The sequence below is a fragment of the Poecilia mexicana genome, unplaced genomic scaffold (assembly GCF_051168715.1).
Source record: "Poecilia mexicana isolate PSO_F unplaced genomic scaffold, ASM5116871v1 scaffold_15, whole genome shotgun sequence".
In the NCBI taxonomy this organism is placed as follows: domain Eukaryota; kingdom Metazoa; phylum Chordata; class Actinopteri; order Cyprinodontiformes; family Poeciliidae; genus Poecilia; species Poecilia mexicana.
In genome coordinates, this window is record NW_028263384.1 from 18,639,391 (window position 1) to 18,664,211 (window position 24,821).

General features: G+C 35.1%; 2 protein-coding genes across 2 annotated transcripts; one reads left to right on the forward strand and one right to left on the reverse strand.

The window, feature by feature from the left end:
* Positions 1 to 1,912: 1,912 nt before the first annotated feature.
* On the forward strand, positions 1,913 to 7,343 carry gfral (GDNF family receptor alpha like). The gene is made up of 9 exons (XM_014981861.2): positions 1,913 to 1,977; positions 2,150 to 2,278; positions 3,019 to 3,174; positions 3,360 to 3,419; positions 4,194 to 4,524; positions 6,167 to 6,426; positions 6,530 to 6,610; positions 6,721 to 6,802; positions 6,898 to 7,343. The coding sequence occupies exons 1-9, from the start codon at positions 1,941 to 1,943 to the stop codon at positions 6,959 to 6,961; spliced, it is 1,200 nt and encodes a 399-aa protein (XP_014837347.2). The 5' UTR covers positions 1,913 to 1,940; the 3' UTR covers positions 6,962 to 7,343.
* A 1,238-nt stretch (positions 7,344 to 8,581) lies between these two features.
* Positions 8,582 to 20,545, reverse strand: hmgcll1 (3-hydroxymethyl-3-methylglutaryl-CoA lyase like 1). The gene is made up of 9 exons (XM_014981862.2): positions 19,487 to 20,545; positions 18,119 to 18,196; positions 17,728 to 17,835; positions 17,319 to 17,414; positions 17,033 to 17,181; positions 16,610 to 16,673; positions 16,195 to 16,383; positions 9,848 to 9,973; positions 8,582 to 9,459 (listed from the first exon to the last, which is right to left on the reverse strand). Exons 1-9 carry the CDS (start codon positions 19,580 to 19,582, stop codon positions 9,355 to 9,357), a joined length of 1,011 nt encoding a protein of 336 aa, XP_014837348.2. The 5' UTR covers positions 19,583 to 20,545; the 3' UTR covers positions 8,582 to 9,354.
* Positions 20,546 to 24,821: the final 4,276 nt, after the last annotated feature.

The window sequence follows — 24,821 nt, forward strand, 5'->3', positions numbered from 1 at the left end:
AAGGTGGTTAGAGAACATAAACCAAAAGCTTCATCAAAATCAGGGACAAAGTATGAAGGTCATGTCTAACATTTTAAATTTTATCCTAAACCTACTAAGACATGGCAGTTTATTTAAACTTACATAGGTCCAGATTGTGTAGAGGATTATTATTATTATTATTTTTTTATTGTTCCAAGGTAAAAGACGTTCTCTGTCGGGAAACATTTTACAAAAAATAGTGTAAAAACAATCTAGTGAAGGATTGATTGTCATGCATCGTTTTGATCTTAGGGATATTACACAAATTCACAAAATAATGAAATGAATTATTGCTTAATCAAAGTTATTCAGTTTTGCAATCACTGCATCTGTTGAAATGTCAACAGGTTACAACAATCATGTTGTAATCAAAGAAAACAAAGATGAAAATTAGCTTTGAAGGACCTGCTTCATGTCTGTTCATTGACTTGTGCTGGATTGTGTTTCTGACCAGCCAACTATTCAAGGTTTGCTTTGCTGAAAGTAATTGTGGTGTTTCTTGTTTGTTTTGTATTTGTTATTGTGATTATTTTTGCAATGTTAAAGTTATAGGTTTGAAAAAATTAATTTAACATTTTGATCATCTGATTGAAAACTACGGAGTTTTGATGTTACTGCTAAAATAAAAGTTTGGAATAATTTAAAGTATTACTAATTTTGCTTCTTCCATGCAGATGTACCTTCTTACTTGGTTTGAAATGTTGTGTCTTGTTTTTGTTTCTTATTGTTTGTAATCTAAACAGGGATATTGTGGTTGTTAATTTGTTCTATGGGTTTTTTAAACATTCTTCATTGCAGTTGACATCTGCAATCAAAGTGCTTAAACTGTATGTGATTGATCAATAAATTATTTTTTCAGTGTGCAATATATCAGTTTAGGGTTGATATTCACTTTTTATTTTCATTTATTGTGGCACATTTGTATATGGCTCACGATTTCCACTGTATTTCTTGACTAATTGAAATAAGCAAAACTTTAAAAATCCTTTTAAGAGGCAATATGTGAAATTTACTTATTTTTTTTTTTAGCTTTTGCCACATTAGGATGTTTTCTGTCATCAAAAACTGAAATGTTGCTTTAATTCTTCGTGCATGTTTGAGGAATCCTTGAATTTTTTTATGGCAGGAGGAGGTTCTTAAAGAGACAGAAGTCAATTTCAACGCGTCAAATGTTTTTAAGTAATGTTTGATATACACAACATTTTTATTTTCTTCAGCAGAGACAAGGAATCTGTGTCAGTGGGATGATGAAGATAAGTACAGGGCAATAGAAAACGTTGCAAAAGATTTGAGATAGGAGAAGAGGTTTACCTTACATTAGGACACAACCAAAATTCAGACATGAAATCAAACTGAGAATTAGAAATTGCACTATCTCCAATCTGCTTCATGCACTTCACACTTTGCAGATGTTTAATGTTAAAAACATATATATATTTAATGTGTGATTTTCTTTTATTTCAGAATGATGCCTTACATTGTTCATTTTTTATTTTTTTAGTTGTCATGTGACAAAATGTGAAAACAAAAAGTTCAAGAAGTATGAATAGTTTTGCCAGACAATGCAATTTTAATGGCTTAGTCACATGAAACAGGTGGAAGATAAGATAAACCAATAAGGGTAACAGAAACAACACGACTATAGAAGCTCTCCAAAAACCCAAATGGGAAGACAGAAACCTTAATTGAATAAATCATTCAATTATATTCCCCAAATCTTTAAATACTGTAGAATTCTAATTATGTAAATAGATTCAGAATGTTGCATCTTTGCGTCTGTTTTGGGACCACAAGTAGAGGCTGTAATAAATGTGTTACATCATGTTGACTCTGTGGGTGGTGAATCACTGCTTCAGCTGGAACTCCACGGAGAGGAGCAGATCAGGGACAGATCAGACTCAGTTGTCACAGCAGCCAACATGCAGTGGATGCATCTGGATGTTGGACTTGTTCTTGGTGAGTAAACTTTACGAAAAAGCTGCTTCAACAAATAACAAAAATGAATGCTTTTGTCTGTGAAATTTTGTTACGAGCTTTTCAAGAAGACCAGTAATTAGTTTTAATGCACCTGTGATCAGTGTAGTTAAGGAACATTATTTAAAAAATGTCATTTCAATGTGTGTTTTAGGAATTATTTTTATGCAGATATCCAGTTTCAGCTTCTCATCTCCAGCTTCTGGGATTTTGGATTCAGTGGAGACCTGCATGTCAGACTTATGCAGCTGTGAGAGGGCACTTGTCGCTGGCAACTGTGAGGGTAAAATATCAATGAGAATAAAATAACATGTTTACAATTGGATTTTCACTCTTAGAAATGTTACTCTTTCGCATAGATTTGTGAAACCAGGTGCCATGTAAGGACTATGTGTCCATCTAAATCAGCTTTGTTTATGAAACCTGAATTTAATTCACTAATTCACAGCTGTGAAGTTCAGTATGCAACCTAATTTCACACTTGGTGTTCTTTAGTCGTTTAATTATTTGAAATTTAGTGACAGTCTCACCACAAATATTAATAGAAATTGAAAAATCTTTAATTAATATTGTAGTTATAATTTTTTTTTGTAATCTCCTTTTAAAATAATAACGGTGGACAAGGTGGACATTTATCATTACAATCTTAAAAAATATATATTATTATGTCTCTACTGGTAATCTGAATAATTGATGGTTACACAAAAGCTATGGTTTCTATTGTATGTCTTGTGTTTTGAACATATTAATAATAAGCTAACCTTTACTTCTTTGTTTTTTTTTTAGTTTATCTCATTTAATTAATAATGACATTGTGTAATCTGTTCTGTGTTATTCAGGTTCAGGTTACGTCTCAATAATAGTAGAGCCCCATAAAGCTCATTAATATGTTTATCCTCTAAAACTGACGGGAGGTGTAAAGCAACTGACATGTGAGGTAGAAAACACCTGTTGCACAGAAACTTCACCAGCTTATGAAAAACCCTGTTTATCTGCCTTGCTCTTCTGTTTGTGATATTCAAGATGACAGGTGCCAAAGAAAGGGTTCAGAGAACTGTAACTTGACCATCCAGGCTGCACTGGGCCAATTTCCACCCCTGCAAGGATGTGTGTGTACATGGGAGGAGGAGCTCTGTGACTCCATACAAGCACTGGTCACACAATGCCTCCAAAAGCCAGGTGCTGTGTTTCTCTCATTCATTGTTTGGGCTAAGCATTAATCTCTGAAATTATGGTTTTGTTTACCAAAGGTGATGAGATATATAAACACGGGTTCCTCTATGGTAGAATATGTCCAGAAAAGCACACGGTTTAATGAGTATGTGTTGTTTGAAAACTAATTCTGTGTCTTCTTGTTTGAACAGGAAGTCAGCAGGGGAAGATCACACCGACTGACTGGAAATCAAGTAATTTAGCAGACAATGGTGAAAATGATTTATTTATTATGAAAATGCACAATGGGATATACAATACGTCCATTTCAAATTGGCATATTGATATGAACTTCACACCAGATGTCTGTAATGACCTAAATAAATAATACCTAAATTATTAGAATGGTACAGTTTTAGACAAACTTTCTGGTATTAATTAAATACTCAGAGACGACTATTTTGGGTTGTGACAAATCAAAAATATTTATCCTCTGTTTTTAGAAACTGGCCTCATACATTGGTCCACACATACAAAGAAAATCAATTCAGCCCCTTTATTTATCTATGTGTTAAGACAGGGATTGAAAAAGGAAGTAAATGCTACACATTTCTCTTGGAAACAACTGATTCATCCTTAGAGTCTCTAGAATCTCTCTTTAAATTGGTCTGTTTCTCCTTATCTTAATTGTACAAAGTTTGCCAAAACAATATCTTAGCTTGTATCATATTTGTTGCATAATCTTCCCACCCCAATTGTCATGTTATGGTGCTACTCTGTTGGTAGCCCCCTAAACTAGGACAAACCAAACTGATGTTAATTTGTAATAATAGGAATTTCATTCTTAAACATTTTTTTGTTTGTTTCTTTCTTTGCCCTTCTTTTTCTTTGAGTTTTCATAAGTCATCCACTCTGTCCCTTTATGAAGTCTAAATTGTGGACTAACCAGAGCAGGTTGCCACAACATTTAGCATATATTTTATATCAACAAGTCCACATATATGAAAATATATTTATATGTTCATCACTCACTTTCCCTGCTATAGATGTGCTTCTTGCAGTGCGTGAAGGCTCTGGATCCTGTGTGGACCGCATTGGTCTTTGTGTGAGTGAGTCTGTGTGCAACAGGCACCTCACACCTGTTCTTCAAGCGTGCATGGCTGATCAGTGCGACAGTGAAAGGTGTCGGCGGGAGATTCAACAGTTCTACGGAGGCATGCCTCAACAGTCTGCCGAGATGCTAGTGATGTGCGAGTGTGACAACTCGGATCAAAGCTGTTTGCTCATGAAGTCCGGTCTGCAGAGCGGGGCTTGTGGCGTTGAGACAAGGATTTGCCAAGAAAGGGTCACTCAGTGTGTCCAAGACAGCAACTGCAGGTAGGTTCTTCTCCAGTCCTAAAATAAAAAAAGTAAATGCATTCATTGTGATAAAAGGAATACTTCCTGAACTGGAAGGAACTCGAGTTTTAAAGATTCATGCTCTGGAAAAGATCCAAAAATTAGCACAAAATATTTGTTGGGATACAATGAATTTGTATGCAGTATTTTGTGGCTCCTGCTATGGGGAACAAATATGTCAGGCAGCAAGGTAATATGAATCAAGCAGCAGACATAAAGTATGCTAAGATTCGAGACGAAGAGCAGCTGCTTATTAAAGATTTAAAAAAAAAAGAAAACTAATGAAAACCCTGGTTTTCAAGGGGATTCTAACATGAAGGTCATTGAAAACAGTCAAATGGTCAGAAGACTGTGTTTTTTTACTCAGGTTTGACAGTTCTGTAAAAGACTTGAAATGAGTGGAGGAGTAGGAAGGGAAGTGGGAGGAAAACTGGTGTTAGATCCACTGCCTGGGATCTAACACAAAAACGATTTTGACTGTGAAAAGTGTTGGAATCAATAAGAACCGACTTTTGATCTTTTTGCAGAGAGCCAAGATGATTACAGCTGATGAAACCTTTTAAATATAACGTTTCATAAAAGCAGGGAGGTGGCAGTCACAATTATTGGAAGAAGAAAATCAATGAGATCAAGTGAAGCGGTTGATCTGACAACTGGCTATTTGTAAAAGGAGTCAAAGATTAAAAGCCATTTTGTGCCATGCTAGATAAGAGAGTAATTCTGTTCTGAGTGTGGCAATGTCTGTGTAGCATTTTTGCTGTTCATTCTCTTTTCTACAAGTAGATGGCAGTGACATAACATCAAAGGTTCAGGCTAGATGGTTTGAAGCAGCTCGAGTTGTAATGTTCTAAAAACAAAACATTAAAATACTACAGATGTTGGCAAAGTAACCCTTGAAAAAGCAAAACCAAAAGCTTCATTTTATCTTTGGATTTTTATGAAGAATATTTCAGTGAAATTCTCCATTCAACCTTTTACCGGTTACATACACTGGGAGACAATTCCCCTCCAAACATGACTTGTGCAATGACTCACAAACTGTTCAGTTATATTTATCAGTATTTCGTGAAGTTATTCATTTTTTGCAGCAAATTTTAAATGAGCTTTGGCATGCTTTTTCTTAAGCAGCACACAAGTTAGTAGATATGTATTATTAATAGGGGATGAATTATCCTGAAAAGGATGGATGGATGAATTATCCTAGGAATACCATATAATTCAATTTAGTTGAATTTGTAAGCTTTACTTTTACTTTGACTTTTTTTGGCTCTGTGTCAGACTAGCAACCTATGGATATACCTTCTATCTTGTGTGGCAATAACTTGAGTCAGCTCTCATCACCTGTGACCATGTAGCTACAAAATAAGCTAGTGATACAAAATTAATTATTGGATTTAAAAAAAAAAAAAGCTAAAGTTTTTTTTTTTTTTTTTTTTGACAATTACAGCTCTACTAAAAATGCTGCCTATTGCAGTGAAGGGCAGGAATGTCCCATACACACAGAACACTCAGTTCTGTTCTCATCCTTAAGTTATTTCTTAGAACAGTGCTCTTGTTAGGAATGTGGACCTCTTATCAAAACATGTTGCCGGTGTGGTTGTTTTTCTTCCTGATTCATTAGGCACCTCTTGAAAACACTCCAAGAGAAATGTTGGAACCATGAAGAAATCCTATGCAGTGAAAGAAATCTCCAAGAAAATGAATGTTTTACATTAAAGGATCCAGCTCTAATGCTTGGTGCAAATTCTGAATGTAGAAAGGCCTTCTTAGCCACTTTGGGTACAGTGCTTCACCATCCTTGCACATGCAAAGGAGTGCACAGCAGTCATCTACGGATGTGCAATATGATTCTTGAAGTATTTCACAACAGACTACACTTCAGTAAGTAGTGTTTTTTTTACTTCTAAGAAGTGTTTCAAATAATTATTTTCAATATTTTTTTAAGAATTTGAATAACTTTTCTGTTTTGTTTTGTTTTTTTCAGTAAAATTGGTGAAAAGCAGCAGTGGCCCTTCCAAACCACCTGAAATCAACGAATCTGAGCAGGGTCACATGTGGTCATACGGTAAAGAGGCTTTTGAAATTCAGTAATTTTTATTTCATTCTGTAATAGATACTAAATACCAAAAAGCATAAAACTGATATGATAAAAATTGTTCTTTGTATTTTTTTTAGGTTACGTCTTGTATGCTTTTTCAGCTCTCTTCCTTGCTGGAGTTGTCATAATATCACCTCTGGTTTTTCTCAGTAAGATGCGGTATGTCAATCGTTTATGCAGCTTCTTTGAAAGGACTGACATTTCTCTGATGTTGCAACAGCAAAACATTGTTTTTCATCATTTTTGTCTTGCAGGTTGAAAAGGAGAGATCAGATAAAACTTAAACATCAAAAGAAGGTGAATCATGTCATTTTATAATACAACATCCCTTTCATGACTATTTTTTAGTTTCATATTTTATGTGGTTCAGATTCTCAAAGGTTTTTCTTCCCTCGTGTATTTATCATTTTATGATGATTAATGGAGCATTGAGTTTGAAGGTTTTAGGCATTTAGAAGAGGTGCTACCAGTTTGAATAAGCAGTTGGGTTCATACAAAGTTAATTAAACTGGAAGAAATAACATTTTCTATTACCTGAAGTTGGTTCTAGATGACTGAGTGATTTCTGAGGACTTTATTTTTATTAGCAACTGTATCTGTCACTATTCCTTTTGGTTTTAAATAGATAATTGTATCTGAAGGTAGCTGCCTGGTGGAAGTTAAAACGTTGTAAAATAAATTCCATACTCAAAGTACCACATACTGGAGTCATTCAGTGCCTTGCAAAACTATTTACACCTTCCTGAAAATTTTCCCCCACTTAACATCAGCAATAGAAGATTTTTAATGCAGCATCACAAATAGTATGTAATAATTATATATAAGAAAATGCATGCTCAATATTTCTAGATTTATTTCCCAAGTTCTGTAAAACAAAATATGTCATTCTCATTATCTACTCCTTAATTACAAAATTCTGTTTTTGCTTTGTAAGTTCTTGAACATTGCTTTTATTTCTGGTGTTAAAAAACATGAAGTGAATGTGCTGCAGCTGAAGGAACTTATAAAAGTTGTTCTTGTTGCCCCAAGATCAACTTTATGTCCTCTGGTGCAGTATTTAGAGGTGTTAATGAAAGTTTCACAGCCCCTTAGCCTATAATAAATGTACACGTCATTTCAAAAAAATTACTGACTAAGAAAGAAATTTGATATGATTCAATGTTATTTTCAATAAGTGCATGGTACCATTATCTAATCAAAGGACTGGATTATTACTTTGTTTGCTTATTAGATTTTAGTTCCAATGTAAAAAGAAAAAATGTGAACCTTTCAGCTAAAGGTGAAAAGTAGAGTATCTTCTGAACAAACTTCTCACATAAAACATTAAATCAACTTCTAAAACTTTACCAATGTCTTTATTAGTAAAAGCACATATTGTTTCAGTATGTAAAATAATCCTTGAACATTTTGGATAGTTAACAGTTTCATTTAAAAACTCTCCAGTAATCTGGCCATCTCATTCATTTTTACTTCAGTTTATTTGTATCAAGTCAATTCACAACATATCATCTTGAGGGACTTCACAAAAATAGTCATTTCAATTCAATCTTACACACTATATATTCCAATTAATTCTACTCATTGAACTCAGATAGTGCATTAAATCCAGTTCATTATTCAATTTAGTTAAAAAAAAAAAGTCTAAGAAAATCTAACAGATGGCATCAGGTCACTGACTTGCAGCATTCACTCCTTCTGGACAAAAAACAAATTAATTGAAAATGGTCAATAATATATTTTTTAGGCACAGCCGAATAAACTATTGGTGACATTTGATAAAATATTCAATTTATTCATTTTGGAGAAGTTTCGAATTACATGATCTAGAGTACAAAAAGACTTGAAGCACCATGGAGATAAGTTGTAAAAATGCAGCAGCTTTAGAAATACTTCCCGAAAGTTGAACTTGCGATTTTGTGCTCAATTGTTGTTGCAGTGTGTATCGTCTTTCAACTCTGACAACAAAACAGTTCAAAGGGATGATTGAAAGCCCAAAATTAAAATGGATCTAACTTCCATGATTAATGGTTGTAAATGTCACGCATCAAGCACAGAAAACATAACTTTGTACTGTTGGAGCTCCTCCTCTCGAATCTTCTCTTATCTCATTTTCAAAGGGCCCTGCGCAGAATAAACATACACTGCTGTGATCTATTTTAGATAATATCAAATTAAAATCCAGAGTCTTTTTAGATACCATCTTTTTATTATATATTGCAACTTGGCAAGACAGACACAAAAATAAATAGCAATTAACTTTAACCTTCAGTATGATCACAGTCATTTCAATCAGGGATAAAAAAAAAGAAAAAAGGAGCTCTGACTTGTTCATTTTTGGCAAAATGATGGGGTTCTTTGGGTCATTTAGATTGTAGCTGCAATTTAGCAGGGAAAAGAAAAACTTTAACCCGTTGGGTAGAAACTGGCACTTTAGTTAATGTTAACATTAGCTGTAATTAATGCAGGACGAATAAACGACCAGGCACAGCACATTTTAAAGCATGCTCAGTGATGCTGTGGAAGATGGTAGAGTGAGCCCATAGATCAACTTTCTACCTTGGACAACTTGGACTGGTTCTGAACACTATTAAGGTCCTAGCAGTCAGAAGTTCAATAAATTCAAATACAAAGGTGCAGAAAACAGATCTGAAAAGAAAAACAACAGAATACACCCTCAAAAAGCAAGAGTTGTATAAATGTGCATAGCATCCTCAAAGTGTCCTGCTTCTTGCCTGAGCCACCTTGGAGTTTGTCCTGCGACCTAAAGCGTTGCATATAAAGTCACCAGTTTCTATGACTTTGTCAAGGTTCACTCCCTGTGAAGCAGAAAGAGCATGCATAGAATATATTTCTATATTTCCACTACTCAAGGCAAAACAAAAAAAAGTAATAATTCAGGTTAGATTCCAGCACAAAGAAAGACACAATAACAAAAAATGAAACTGCAATAGAAATATTCCACCAGCAGGGGTAGGGATTGTTGAAGAGTTCGAGGGAGCACAAGTGCAGTGCCTTCTTGCTCTTGCATAAGTTGTGTAAAGACATTGATATTGGAAAAATAAACGTTTACAGAGCAGCGTATTTGCAGAGCAATCAGTTTATGTCAATATGGTCTGAAGGATTGTGTGGGTTTGGTTTTCTGGGGGATTACTGAGACATGATATACAGCAGGTCTGCCAAACTGAACTATAAAGACAAACTTACAGTTTCAATGCCCATGCCATGGAGCATGTAAAGAACATCCTCTGTTGAAACATTGCCAGATGAACCCTGAGCGTAGGGGCAACCACCGAGGCCTGCCACTGCAGAGTCCACCACAGAGACGCCCATCTGTGAGGACAAACAACAGGGACATTCAGCACCTCTGAGCAACCTTCACATCATATTAAATCCAGGAACAATCTTGTTCTGTTTGATTGTTCTGTCTGGTGCCCCTGCACCTCGCCAGACCTGCGGTCATGTTTTACGGCTTTTCCGGGGGACTGTGGGCTCTGCTCCTGAAGATGAGTGGGCAAAGAAAAGCCCCACAGTATGGCCTAGTCATCCTCTCTGCCAGCGTTCACTGCCAGCACTATATAATTATGGTCTTGTTCCTGAGAGAGGAATATTATAAATACTGAACAGGACATTTTATGTGTTACTGATCCTCCTGGTTACTCATGTTTTTACAGGACTATTCTGCTCTCGACCACAGGGATTATCTTTCTTGCCATTTTTTTTTTCCATCATCCAGACTTGTCAATGTGACATGTCTCCAAAACTGAAAACAAACCAATCATTGTTGCAGTTTAAAAAGAACTTGTTTATGTATAGAAATTAAATATATATATATATATATATATATATATATATATATATATATATATATATATATATATATATATATATATATATATATATATATATATATATATATATATATATATATCTTTATACATCTGACACTGTTTGAATATGTTGAATTAAATGCAACGCTAAAATTCACTGAAGTAATTAAATGTATTGTATTAAAATTTTATGTGACAGACTAACATTAAGAAATGCATAACTGAAAATTGTAGTATAATATATTGCAAAATCCTTGGCTTGAGTAGACTTTGGTGTAATCCTTCCTTAGCCCAGGCTTCGTGTTTGAAGCTGTGATCCCCTGAAGGTAAATAACTTATCAAACCTCAAGTATTTGCTGCATTGCAAATATATTCTTCTAGGATTTTTCTTTTTATTTAGCTAATTCCATCCTCCTCTTAACTCTGAGCAGCTTTACTGTTTCTACTAAAAAAAAAAGAAGCAGCCCTGCAGCATGACGCTGCTACCACCGTGTTTCACCGTGGATAAATTGTGAGCAGGGTGATAAATAGTATCCACATATGCACACTTACATTTCAGTAAAGCAACGATCATTTTGGTTTCATCTGACCATATCACCTTCTTCCACTTGTTTCCTATGTGAGCTTAGGGTAAACTACAAATGGCTTCTGCTAAGCCGTCAAATCACCACCATTACACATAGGCTAGATCTGTACTGCTCATGCTAATAACTAATAGTCAGATTCTTCCACTTGAGCTTCTCCAGAGCTACCACAAACTTTCTGCTTTATGTTCTCCTTGTAGGTTTAAAACTGTGCCATATTTTTCAGACTGATCTATGCGAGATAAAAGTCTAACCCTGGTTAAAAATAGTTCAATCACCTTTTGCAACTTTTGAGAACTTGCTGCTTTATTTAGTATGTTATGACAGATGTTTTCGTAAACCTACTAGCATAGAGCTTTGATATAGGTATCTTAGAACCGAGTTTAATTGTCGTTATAGTTTTTTTGTAGTAGTTCTTTGTGCACTCTTGTATTTTTAAAAATAACATTTTGCGTTAATGTGCTATTTGTGTTGTGTTGTTTGTTTTTTAGGACTGTGGTTTGCTTTTTGCTAAATCTGGTGTATTTGCGAGAATGTTAATGTCATTAAAATTCACCGTCCAGTTCAAATGCACTTGTCTAATAAGTTTCTTGCTCTTGATGATGTTGTTTGTTCAATAATGCTCTCTTAAATGGCTCTCAGGAGAATTAAAAGGATTTGGTTGTATTCTGTTTTATTTGGGGTTTTCATGTTAAAGGCCCATGATAGAAATATGCACCCACTTTTCTTTTTCTTTTCATAAAACACAAAAGGACACATTTGTTTTAAGCAACTCACTCACTTTGTGAGTTAAAATCCAAATAAAATGTGCTGAGGATGTGGTCATGACAAGTGCATATAATATATGTGATATATGTCCTTCCACTATTTAAATGTAAATCTCCAGACAAAAATGAATAGTACAGTTATAACTGTTCTGCCTAAAAATGTTGCCTATCATGTCTCAAGTTCTTTATTATTGGAAAAATAAAAATATTCCGAGCACATGGACACATATAACAACAGACACAAGTATTTTGTTTTTCATGCAAATGTTCCAAGTCACCATGAGTTTACTATTATTTTCACACCAAAAGACACCAAAGCCAAAACTTCTGGTTTCAGTCAGTCTGTGGATGTTTTCCACATGTCCGTGGGACTATCATGAGAATATTAAAGTTGTTTTCCAGCTTCTGTGTCAGAGCCAGATGTCGGAGGATCCTACAGTGAGACTAAATTAACACAGTGGTCCTCTCAGTGGCATTCGGGTCACATGGTGCTTCTACCCCGTGGAGCACGACCAGGCAACTTAAATTAAAAAGGACCTTTACAGCTATTTTGGAACAATGAGGCTAATTGGGTGCTTTTCTTGCAGACAAGAACCTGCTTCTTTCAGGGTTTGTCTGAGCCAGCAGTAATTGCTGTTTGTGTTGGCAAAGGGAGAGAAGGAGGTGTATGTTACCCGTGCACCAGGTTTCCAGACCTTGGTAAAAGCCAGAGGAGGATACTTTTCAAGGCAGATCTTTTTTTTTTTTTTTTTTTTGTAAAATAAACACAGAGTTGTAATCTTCCATGTCAATCGTCCTGCTCTAAGCTGCCACCACTATAAGGTCACAAGCCTTAAGCATGAATGTAGCCCCTCAACAGCATCTTCTGTACCGCTAATCATGCAGGAACTGGTGGTCAGTCCTTAAGCTTTCCAACGCTCAGTTAGGTTTGCAGTGCCCAGAAACCAGATGTGTGCTTAGCATAAAAAAATAATATTCACCAAGCTGTGGTTGTGTGGAAAACAATGCATTCCTGGATAAAGACAATGTGCCTTTTCAAACTACAATGATTTGGGGTAAGCATGTTGGCATTCTGAACTGCGAGTGGATGAGGCTTTCGGAGGGACATAATCACAATTTAGTATGAAAACTGCGTCAAAGGAAAAGCTGTGTGTATTTAAAACGGGATATGAAGCTGAGATACATAAACAAAGGAGCTAAAACTAAACTGACACATGTTCTACAGTGAAACACAAACCTCCTTGTTCCAAAAATGTAAAAAAAAAAAAAAAAAAAAAAACTAGCAAGAAGAAAGCAAACCAAAGAGCATTGGAAGACGAAAAAGGTAACGTGCCAAAGAAGCCCACAGGATATCGCTTTACTTCACAACTTCTTTATGTATTAAAATTAAGGAAATGTAAGGAAGTTCTGTTTCCATGCAAGCCATTTCATGCATTGGTAGGTTTACTGTATCTACAACAAACAATGTCCTCAACCCAAATGCAGAATGTGTTAAGTAAAACTCGGGATCTTTCAAAAATTTCAAAGAATTATGCAATTGAAAAATGTGGAAAATGTGTTAATTTCATTATTTTGAACCTCAATGTAGAGCCTATTAAAAAATCTGTAAAAGAGAGAGAACTAATTCAAAATGAAAATGATACCATCTCAGTGCAACTTTCTAGCCTTAATAAACAGTTTGGGAAAAACTGAAAATGTATACATTTGGTATTTGCATGCTTAAAACATTGTAATTTTGGCTTAAAACATAACCTTAGCGCATTCAATCACACCCCTGTACGTGCTGATCACACCCTGCCACTTGCTGTGTGCTAGGCTGCCTCTCTTTCTCCAAATGCCGTTATCATTGACACTGATAATGGAGGATAAACAGTTTTCCTGTAAAGGTATACGTTGTTTTTACTCCGTCATCAGAGTTGCAGCAAACCAACGATCTGGAGCAGCACAAACTGACAGAGATGTCCGTTTCTGTAGATATGTAGCAGGACTGCAGGGAGGAGACACAAGAGTTTTATCTTTTCACTGATTCTCTGTCTCATATTGTCAGGACTTGTGTACATCTACAGAACATGACAAAAAACAAAAGAAAGAATTAGGCTGAAATAAACCGGCTTTCATAAATAAATATTATGACTTTACAAAAAGTTTTAATCATTTAAATTTAACCTTATGAGTAAAAAGCTAAACACCACAGATCCCAGAACTGGATACAAAGATGATGTGATTAGGAAAAATTAAGTAGTAAAGTTGAGCAGTTTATAAAAATCGTTTAGAATTTGTGATTATTTTTGTGAACCATAGAAAATTATAATAAGATTTTAGATGGGATTTCAATAAAAAAAAATAAAAAATAAATAAATAAAAAAACTTTTAAAATGCTCTTCTGTCAGGTAGCAACAACTGACACTCTGACCCTGATGATCTGATTATTGCCTCTTATAATGCAAAATGTTGTAAATGTGCAAGACATCTTGAAGAAATAAGACCAACAACAAGTTCCTCTGATGCTACGTGACCGCCAGCCATCCCGTAAAGAGAACATAGGCTACTGTAAATCCCAGACGCAGTAGTGCACACTATACCAAAATTGCAGGAACGGATATGAAAATTTCCATGCCAAGCCTGTGAAATCTAACCACATACATTGTCATTGTGTGACCTGCCCCAGTAGGTTTCAGACAAAGCTACCCCCGACCTCCTGAAAAAAAAAAAAAAAAAAAAAAAAAGTTACAAAGACCAAGGAATGTCTTTATCAGGAACAAAAGAGGTGACTCAGGGCTGACAGCACTGGGGGAATTCATTTCTCTCTCGGTTGGTGGTGCGGAGTTCTGGCACACAGTAATGAAAAACTATGATAAAATCTTTCATTTCCTTCTTGTTTATGGGTGAGCAAACGGTAAGCTAAATATCCCCGGCTGCTATTATTTTCTCTGCGTATGCCGCAGCTGTGATGAATCATACCGAGTGCGATCCGCAAAAAGAATTTCACTGACTCACAATGCTCTTTCACTCCACTGTTAAAGATAACAACTTTAGTAATGCTTGCTGTTTTAAAACTGACAATGTCGAGCTTTTTCAGCAGCCTAAAGCTTGCAACTTTAGACTGCAAAATCAGTTGTAAATGTGACCGTATAGTCCAGCATTTATGCAATCTATTATGCAGTTAAAATGTACATTTTCTTCTGCATAATCAAGAAAAGAAGGTGGTTTGAAAACCTTTGAGTGTGAGTCTGCAGCACTGTTCACCACATTCCCAGCACGAAGCAAATAAAAGGATCATTTTCCAGCAGCTTTAAGTACAGCTTTGTCAGAGAGTTCAACAGCCAAGCGACAGACGAGTTAGGAGCCCCCCAGGGCCCTTCCATCCACCTCACTCCCAGTTGCTTTGTCCAACAGACACCGAATAGGTGAGCCTTTGTCCTGACCCCTTCACATCTGTTGACCCACCCAGCCCCCAATGAGCTTCCTCATGTGCAGTGACAATGTGCTCCAGAGAACTGATACAGCCATATCTCATTTACCTCTGTTTTATGTCTGGATGTATGTCAGGTTTGCACTTGCTGCAGGCAAAGTGGTGAAAAACACCCCAAATGATGCCCTTTCCACTTATTACAGTTATGCTTTTGTGAGTTATTATCACTGTCATTTGCTCTCTGTTGTACGGGTTATTTTCAAGATATGGAGCACGGCAAATATTTTATTTTGTTTAAATTACTGCATTTTTTTCACCAGATTGTGAATAATGTTGGTTTCTGCAGAAACAGATCATATATGTTAAGCTCTTCTTGTCTGTTGACTGTTTCGCTGTTCCAGTAGGACTGTGGATTTCACATTTCTTTGTTTTTGTTTTGCATTTTCAAGGGGAAAAAAAGAAAACAGCTAATGATATTTTATCTGAAAAGAAACAAGTGAATGTTGTCTCTAGTTTAGATAATCAAACTTAAATAAAATGTCAAACAAGTTAGATTGGGAACAGTTTAGCTCACCACATACTCATCACGACCTTAGACGTTGCTTCTGATCTCTACATTGTTGGCAGTTAGAAGAAAGTATTATTCATTCATACTACCTTATGCAGTCATAAGATCAAGATCCACATTAAACATTTAAGCTTTCTGGATCAAATATATTCATAGATACTTAAAGGCAGATATTATAATCAATTCTTAGACATCCTGGATGTCTAAGAATATCTAACCAAAAATACCTCCATGTTTGCTACAGAAGTACAGCAAATGGTACAACAAAAGTTGATGTGTAAAAGTAATAATTATAAGAAGTAAAATAGTGCTTTTGAGATAGTAAAAGCAGGGAACTATGATGTCTGATCTATGGCACGATCTGTGGTCCATCCCATAGATCAGGAGACCTACCTGAAGAGCAGTAAGGATGTTAGGAAGTGCTTGACCATAAGTGTCATGGCAGTGAACGGCAAGAGCACTGATGGGGACGTCATTCATCACCGTCTGCAGCATCTTGAACATGGAGCCAGGCGTACCAACACCAATAGTATCTCCCAAGGAAATCTCATAACAGCCCATTTCATACAACTTTTTTGCTACCTAAACGATAGTAAAAATGTGGTTAATATTGTCACAAGGAGGCGATTGCACCGAAAAGCATCAATTAAACAGACTGCCAACTTTATGTCTTCAATATATGAACAAGAAACAAACAAAAAAAAAAAACATACTGGTAAGTCAGTAATAAGTAATTGAAATCAGTGGTGGTTAATTCACAAAGTAATTTCATAAGGAGGGTTTGCTATAAGTGTAAATTCATTTTTACCTCAGCAACTTGCGAGGGTTCGATGTGTCCCTCATGGGGACACCCAAGGGCACAAGAAACGTACCTGAAATAGAAAAGAGTATATTTATCCAAGCTTAACTGTCAAAAACCTAAACAACCTCTAAAACACCAGCATTTTTTTTTACATGAAAAACCTCAAAAGCTGTTGCTTATTTGATTCCAGAGACTCAGTGGTGTCTTTACTGGGAAAGACTTACAGTCCATTTGGACTTGCGGTTTAGGCACAGTTTAAAATAATCTGGTTAACATCTGGAACTGTGCTATCTGGTTTGCTTTTCTTCTTTATGGAAACTTTTTTTTATCCTTCATAGTAGATCTGTTATTTGGTATAACATTATAGGGGTAGTGAGATGTGTAATTCATCTTTTGTTGAATGTGACATTAAACATTTAGAATACAAACCCACGAACAGGGATTTGTCGATCCTTGGCAGCACTAATGACCTCCTCAAACCGCAGCATGCTTTCAGAAATAGAACAGTTGATATTTCTTCTACTGAAGGTTTCAGAAGCCGACCCGAAAACAGCCACTTCCGTGGCACCCGCTGCAACCTTTAAACATCAGAGAATGTTATTTTCGAAATTATTTTTGAGTCCTATCTTAGCATGAAGCCAACACTCAAGAGTGACTAAATTCTGTTTTTAATTATGTCACAAATCACCACACTGAAAAGACTCTTAAAGCTTACTGCATCCTGAAAACCTTGGATGTTTGGAGTCAAAACAGGATATTGAACATGAGGCACTCTCTGGATTCCTTTGGCCACATCTGTGTGGTCTGCCATCTAAATGTGTGCGGAAAAAGATGTGAAGAAGTACAATAAGACTTTATAGCATGTTCTGTGGCACAAATTTATCACCATGAAGAGAATAAGTTTCATGTGAGATTTTGAAGAGCATTTTTTTTCTTTTCTTTTTAAGTAAATAAATGAAGTGCAATTTATGGCATGGAATGCTAAAACAAACAGACCACAAACTATAAAACCCGGCAATGGATCAAACCACAGGAGCACATTTCCATCAATACATATACAGCAAGAAATAGTCCCTAATAAATCAGTCAGCGCTCTGCTGTTGTGCACGAAAAAGAGCTATTACCTGCGGTACCCACTTTGAAGAGACAAAGCTGGTGGCCTCTATCACACACAGACCTGTTGTTGAGAGCATGTCTATCAGCTGGATTTTCACCCTTGTTGGAACAATTTCCTGGGGAACAATGAAACAGGTCACCGGAGTTTTATCCTAAAACAATGTTTTCATGAGAGTCACACAAATGGTATTTGCATTTAATTTGAAAAAACCCTAACCTTGCTGAAGGCAGTAATGTAATGTAAATGTAAAAATAGTAAAAACTCCACTGTAGGTAACTCAGACATTTTAAATTGTTTATCTGTAATGAAAGACAAAAATATTTTTCAGGGGTGAGGGATAATAGCAAAAGGTATCCATACAAATGATTGAGGTTTGTGAGTGACACATCAAAGTATACCTTTTCATTTTGAAGTCCATCTCTTGGCCCAACTTCAACAATTTTCACAAACTCTGGATAGTCATGTTTGATAACGATCTGCAGAAAAATCAGAACAGAAATTTGACTACAGCAGAATATTACTCAGCATAATAATGAAAGCTTGTAAAATTATCCACAGTGTTGCGAAGGAATGCCCCAGGGCATGCTATTCTGAACATAAATTACTTAATATCTCAAAGCCACATGAAATCTGAGAGACTGTACATAAGTCTGTCATCTCATTATAAAGGAAACTCAGAATGTATGTCATCAAGGCAAAGCTAAAGAAAAGACTCAGGGTAACTCCACTCAAACCACAACAAATGTTCTCCTATTTAATACCAGGAGTGTTTTTTTCAGTAAACTTTCAAAACAACATTTTGAAAACATGAGTAATTTTGTTGGTTTGCTAATGTATTTGATTGGTTTTATCCAAGACAAAGGAAATAAACAAAACAGACCAAAATGTATGCAAAAATCTGTAAATTTGTTGAAAGTTGCTAAAATGGTAAAAAATAAAAATAAAATAGTGAATAGTGAAACAAATAAAAACAATTGTTAGGATGTTGCATTAACAGATTTTGGGTGGAAAACAGTTGATTTTACATGATATCCCCCTTTAGCAAAATGAAACATGGCAATGCATTTATTTTCTTCATTTCTGTTCATTGACATTTGTCTTGAGATAAAAACAGCAGAGATGAAAAAAAATCCAAAAATTTCACTGATTGCTGTATTAAACTTAACTAGTTCCATGTGATTAGATTTGTAAATGTTAAATAAATCCAATTTGTTTCATTTAAACAGACTGGGTTACTCATCCACCAGATGTTGTTTATGAACTGCCCCCAAAGTTGGATCTCAGATCAGGGAATGACTACTATAATAAAGCACTTAATTTGTTTAACTTTGCTTATTTGCAAAGTAGCCATATTGAATTTGAACTCAGAAATTTTCTGGGGAAATCTGTTTTCCGAGTCACATTTCAAGTTCAAGTTGCAGTCTATTTCAATTGTTCAAATGTAAAACAAGGAAATCTTGATTTCTGAAGTCATATTAAATGCACTAAGAAAATGTTGAGATAGAATCATTTCTACATGTATGATAATAATACTAACCAGTACACAAAAACAGTCAGAATGACACCAATTCAAGCTTTTACTAAACATGAAATTACTGCCATAAATCAAGAAAAGCAGAAACAGTTCGATTAATTGCTGCTACCATGTTGCCAGCTTTAGCAGAGTGGCTGTTGAGAGGCCTTTCAGAAATGAGGAAGTTATGTCACAGAACATGTGCAGCAGATAAAAAAACAACAACAAAAAAAACAGGAAATATTATGCCCACCTTTTCTTCCTGCAGCCAGCTTCTAAACCAAGGGTATTCCTCGATGATTTGCCTATAGCTCAGGCAGTGCTTCACTGTAGTGGGTACGTTACCCATCAGGCTGATTGCTGCTCAACTCCTCAGGAAAAAATAAAAAATAAAAAATGTATCAGAAAGTTGCTGTGATAATCTGCACACTAATTCGGGCCTGTATGGTGGACGACCATGCTGCATAGGAAGATGACATTAGAGGAAGGCTGCAGACTGGGTGGAGAGTGATTCAGCAGTTGTCATGGCAACCACATCTCTGACAGGAAGAGTTGGTGCAACGGAGGGAGGGTGGCTGTCATAACGGAGAAACGGTGTGGGGAAAAAATGAGCCAAGAACCAAATAAAGAAAAGAGAAAGAAGAAAAAAAGAGTCAAGGAATGAGAAAGGAAAATGAGAGGAGAAATTGCGTGCAGGAAATACCGAAACTACTAGAAATTTAAGAAATATGTTTTGTAAAATAATAAAAAAATATTCTGCCAAACTAAAAATAAAATAATAACAGAGAAAACTGCTGTCAAGAAATTCACAACGTTTGAGCTTCAAAGCATTCAATAGGAGTTGACTTATTCACACTTGATATGTGTTTATGTTGAGTTAACAAGAGGAGAGACGTTCTTCTCCCTTTTTCAGCCGGGAGATGAAGGATGCAGGGAAACAGCCTACTTACATTGATCTCTTGTGTCCTAAATCATTGGAGGCTTTCATTGCCAGAACTGCCACTGCTGCCAATATCAACTACATGGTGTAATAAAAGCCCTTGATAAGGCAGGTCAAGGTATACCAGAACACTCGTCTTTCTGAACCCAGATGTTAACAATAGAGAGGCTTAATGAAGCCCTCGCCTTCAACCATCTCTTCTCGGTACTAGGGAGGCAGGAAAATCATGGGATCAGCTTTAAAAACGAGGGGCTTGGAAATTCAATGTAAAGAGATATCAGTTGCCCTAAATGTTAAAACACTTTTTCTGACTTTTTCTGTCTGTCATGCATTCAAACTCTTTTAAGAAACAGAATAAAAGTGCAGCAACTTGAAGGGGATTTCGATCTGATAAGGCTATTTGTCTTTAATCAGGCTAAAAGTTAGATTTTTATTTTCAGTGTAATGTCTATCTGAGCAAAACTTGAACTGGAGACCAATAAAATGCTACTTTGCAGATTCATTTGAAATTATATGTGTTTAATCATTTTACCATAACAATCCCTGTTTATACTACCATTTTAAATATTCATTGAATGTGTTGTTTAAGACAAACACTTACTTTGATATTTTTATTATTTGTGTTTTCTGTTGTTTAGGTTTGACATAATGTTGTTGTTTTTTTAAATTAACAATAATCAGAACTGACTCATTAAGTCATTACTTTAATTACATGATGCCTAATGATATGTGGATCATCTTCTGACCTCACTGATGTCACTTGATTTCTCTTCTTGTTGTTATACTTGTCTTAGTGTCATAATTTGGATTTTACTTATCATGTTCAGGTAAGAAAGTTGTTTGTATTTCAAGACTTATTTCTTTTCACAGTGGTTTAATACCATGTAGCATAGAGGTATTTTCCTATATTTATATTGTTTTGTGTTTTCTTTTTCTTGTGATGTATTTTTACAGTAAGGTGCTTTGGTCACCTTTGTTGGTTGTCATCAGTTTTTGTTTTTTTAGTACATGACGCCTTAATGTTTATTTTATTTAAATTAATTGCAATGAGCTCTTTTCTTACAAATGAAGTCACTCCAAGCTAATATTATTTGAACTGAATTTAGTTAACTGGAATAGAATTAAACAAATAAAGCAAATCCACTTTATTCATGAATAGAACAGAATTTAATCTAATCCATTGAACTAATTTGAATGGAATCGAAGAAAACTAAATTGAATTGTTTAAATACAATTCAGATGAAATGAATAAAACCTGGAAATACAATCAAACAGAAATAAATTCAAATTAAATAATTTAATATATCAAATGGTTTACTAAAATTAAACAGCCCATAACAAACTTTTACATATATGTACAGTCCAGTGGCAACTGAAGGCAATTCATTTTTAGTAATGTTATGCAATAAAGTATTACATAGATTATTTTACATTTAAAAAGAAAGTTTAAAAATTATCACAAAAAGTAGTAACAGAGAGCATCAAAAAAGTGCAACTGTTCAAAAATGTGTATTGTATTGAAACTCAGAATATGTTTTGTCATTGGGAAAATATTTGGACTCCTCAAGTCACTTTTTTTTGTGAATAACGTCTTCATTCAATCGTCTAAGCAGAATTTGACATTTTTTCTTTCAGTAAAACTTAGTAATGGTGATTTACGAAGACAGAAACCAGCTGCAGAAGGTCACATTTAAGTATTGGCCTTCAGGGCTGCTTCTCCTCTCAGAAACAAATCTACTGCAGGTGAATACTCTTACTTATCTTTGCATGTGGATTAAATTTGTTTGACAATTTGTCATTTTACAGCAGTTAATCTGACATCTAAGAAGCTATGAGGATATTTAAAACTAAACTTGGCATAATTTGTTTCCTTCATTGTACTGTAAACAGTACAACATTTAAAGTAGAAAGAAAAGAAAAGATCTTTCACTATTTGTGTGGGATTAAATCAAATTTCACCTAAATTGATTTAATCCCACATTTGAAAGAAAATTTTCATTCATCTATCCATTTCCTGCAACCACTTAGTCCAGCAGGAAAGCAGGAAGAAAGAGAATGTAAAAATAAAATTAAAAAAGCAATTAAAAAAAAACTTGTCTATGCTCAAAAGAAACTCTGGCTATAAAAAAAAAAGACACATATGTGAGAAATTACTTTATGGAGTCCAGATTTTATCAAGGCATGAAAGTAGTTTTAAGTTCTGATGTTTACTGAAAATGTAGAGGGAACCATATTAAATCAATTTTCATCTCCCATCCGTTTTCAATTTCGACATCGTATATTTAACCAAATTGTTCAGCATATGAGTCCTGGTCCTGATGTGAATTGCCTGTCATTATCACCCTAAAAGTAGTTCTCTGGATAAATGAAAGGATTTGCTGTAACCAGTTAGTGGTGAAGTCCAACAGAAACAATTCCCTTAAACTATTTGTAATTAGAAAATAAAAAGAAAAAAAAAGAAAAATGTATTCAGACCAGAATGAATGTATATAAGCTCATTTTCAGTTTTCCTCCATTAGGTTTGAATCATCATAATCAAATATGCTCCAGATGAAAAAACAAAACAAACAATGAACACACACAAATTCACTAGATAAAACATAAAGGCTGTAAACAAGTAGAAGACTATCATACGGCTGTTCAGGAAGAGATCTCTGAGTCAACTTTCCACAGCTCCCCTTGGAGACAGCATGTGCAGTAAAGATTATCATGGTGGTAATCGCAGCACAGAGTATCCCAGGCACTCACTGAGGCTTTAGCTCTATGTCCACATGAGAGTAGATGTGAGTCTTGCATCACTTTCTCCCACTTTGCAAATGCAGTTTGAAATAATGCATCACGTCATATAATTACATTTATATTCTCTTGATATGTGTTTACTAACAAGCACTTAAATTACCTGAATGTAAACAAATTAATAAACAATTACATTTGTTATATAACTTTTTCCATCTCTTTATCCGTCTGTCCGTCTATTGATCCATCATTTAAACACACAGTTAAGCCCAAAATTCCCTGGTATACTGTGATTTTTAAATATTATATTATATTATATCTCAAAATATATTAAAAGCATATAAACATAGTATTAGTCTTGATCTTTATTTATATACACTTTATTGAAAAGTTATTCTCAGTCAGTTATTTCCCGATAACTTTCTGTCAGTAATTCCATAATAAACATTTAAACTTTTTGATTTAATGGTGGCACTTTTAGAAATCCATATTATCAAGAATCCATGAATCAAATGCTTGTTTAAAGTCGAAGAGCTGGCAAGGCTTAATGATGTTCTTGTTTTGCTTTGATTATCGAGGACTGTGTCCAGATATGCCCTGATTTTAATAATAAGGCTCATTTTAGAAGTATAATAAAAAGACCTCAGCCATTAAATCAATTAGCTTGACTACAATAAGACATGTTTTTGACCACATGAGTTATTTAATATCCTGGTTGTCTGCTTTGGTTTGAGTTTTACCTTTAAAGCCTCTTATTTAGTTTTATGTGTTCTTTGATGTAAACTGTTCTGTAGTTTGGCAACAACAGGAACTGACTAACCTGCATATAAAGAAGAGGTGATGCGTAGCATATGATTTTAGAAGCTTTTATTGCTTGGAGAAAACTACAAAAAAAATAAATTAAATAAAAATTTTAAGACCTAAATCCTCTACAGGATTTCAAGGAAAATATGTTTCACAAAAGATGGCATGCAGTGGAGAGAAACTGGGAAAACAACAACTGTGAATCCATTTTATAGGGCTTGCAAAATAGTGAAATATAATGTTTTTTATCGAATTGGCCGAGGGGGTGTAAGCATTAACCCATGCATTTCAATGTAATTTTAACGCCAAATGAAAAGAAAGCAGCTTTTAAAGACAAAGACTGTTTCAATCCACAGGTGCCAAGACTAATGTTAATGGGAAGTGACAGCTTCGTTCATAAATACTCCATTGTAGCTCAGACAGCTCTGAACTCTTCCCCTCTGCGCACATATGAATAACAAGCAAGTATAACAACGTTTCTGCGCCACCCTCTGTGAGGACACATTCCTCGCTGTCCTGCTGCAGCCTTGTCATACCAAACAACATGTAAAAATGTGACCCATATGGTCTCCCTTTGGAGAAGCACTGATTGAGCTGTATGGAAGTCATAGCCCACCCACAGAAGGCGAATAAGGAGAACCATATGTGGTGAGATGAATTAGGTAAACTGCACAACATTTTTATTAGATACAATTTCACTTGCCATGTGAATGGACTGGAAGGTGACACTTTGAAAATAAACCTAGAAATATATCCCAGGTTAACACAGGAAAAGTCAATGTATTTACTAAATGAAATTAACAATAATTTATAGTTTTGTGTCTAAAAATATCATTTAAATTAGCACCATCTCTGTCTTTTACGTTGCCGAGACAAAGGACTGATGGCAGATTAGCCAAAAATCAATAATGAACTCTGATAAGATAGTTTACAGTCCATGTTTATTTGCATGTAGTTTAGCTCTCCTCTTAGGACCTGAAAGAGTAAGATAACTCCCACTGCAAATGTTAGCTTTCTGAAAATTGGATTACAAAAGAAAAGTCTACAAATAATTGAAAAACTCTCTAAACAAGGCAAAGAATGTTTCCAATGGAAAAAGGAAGATAAT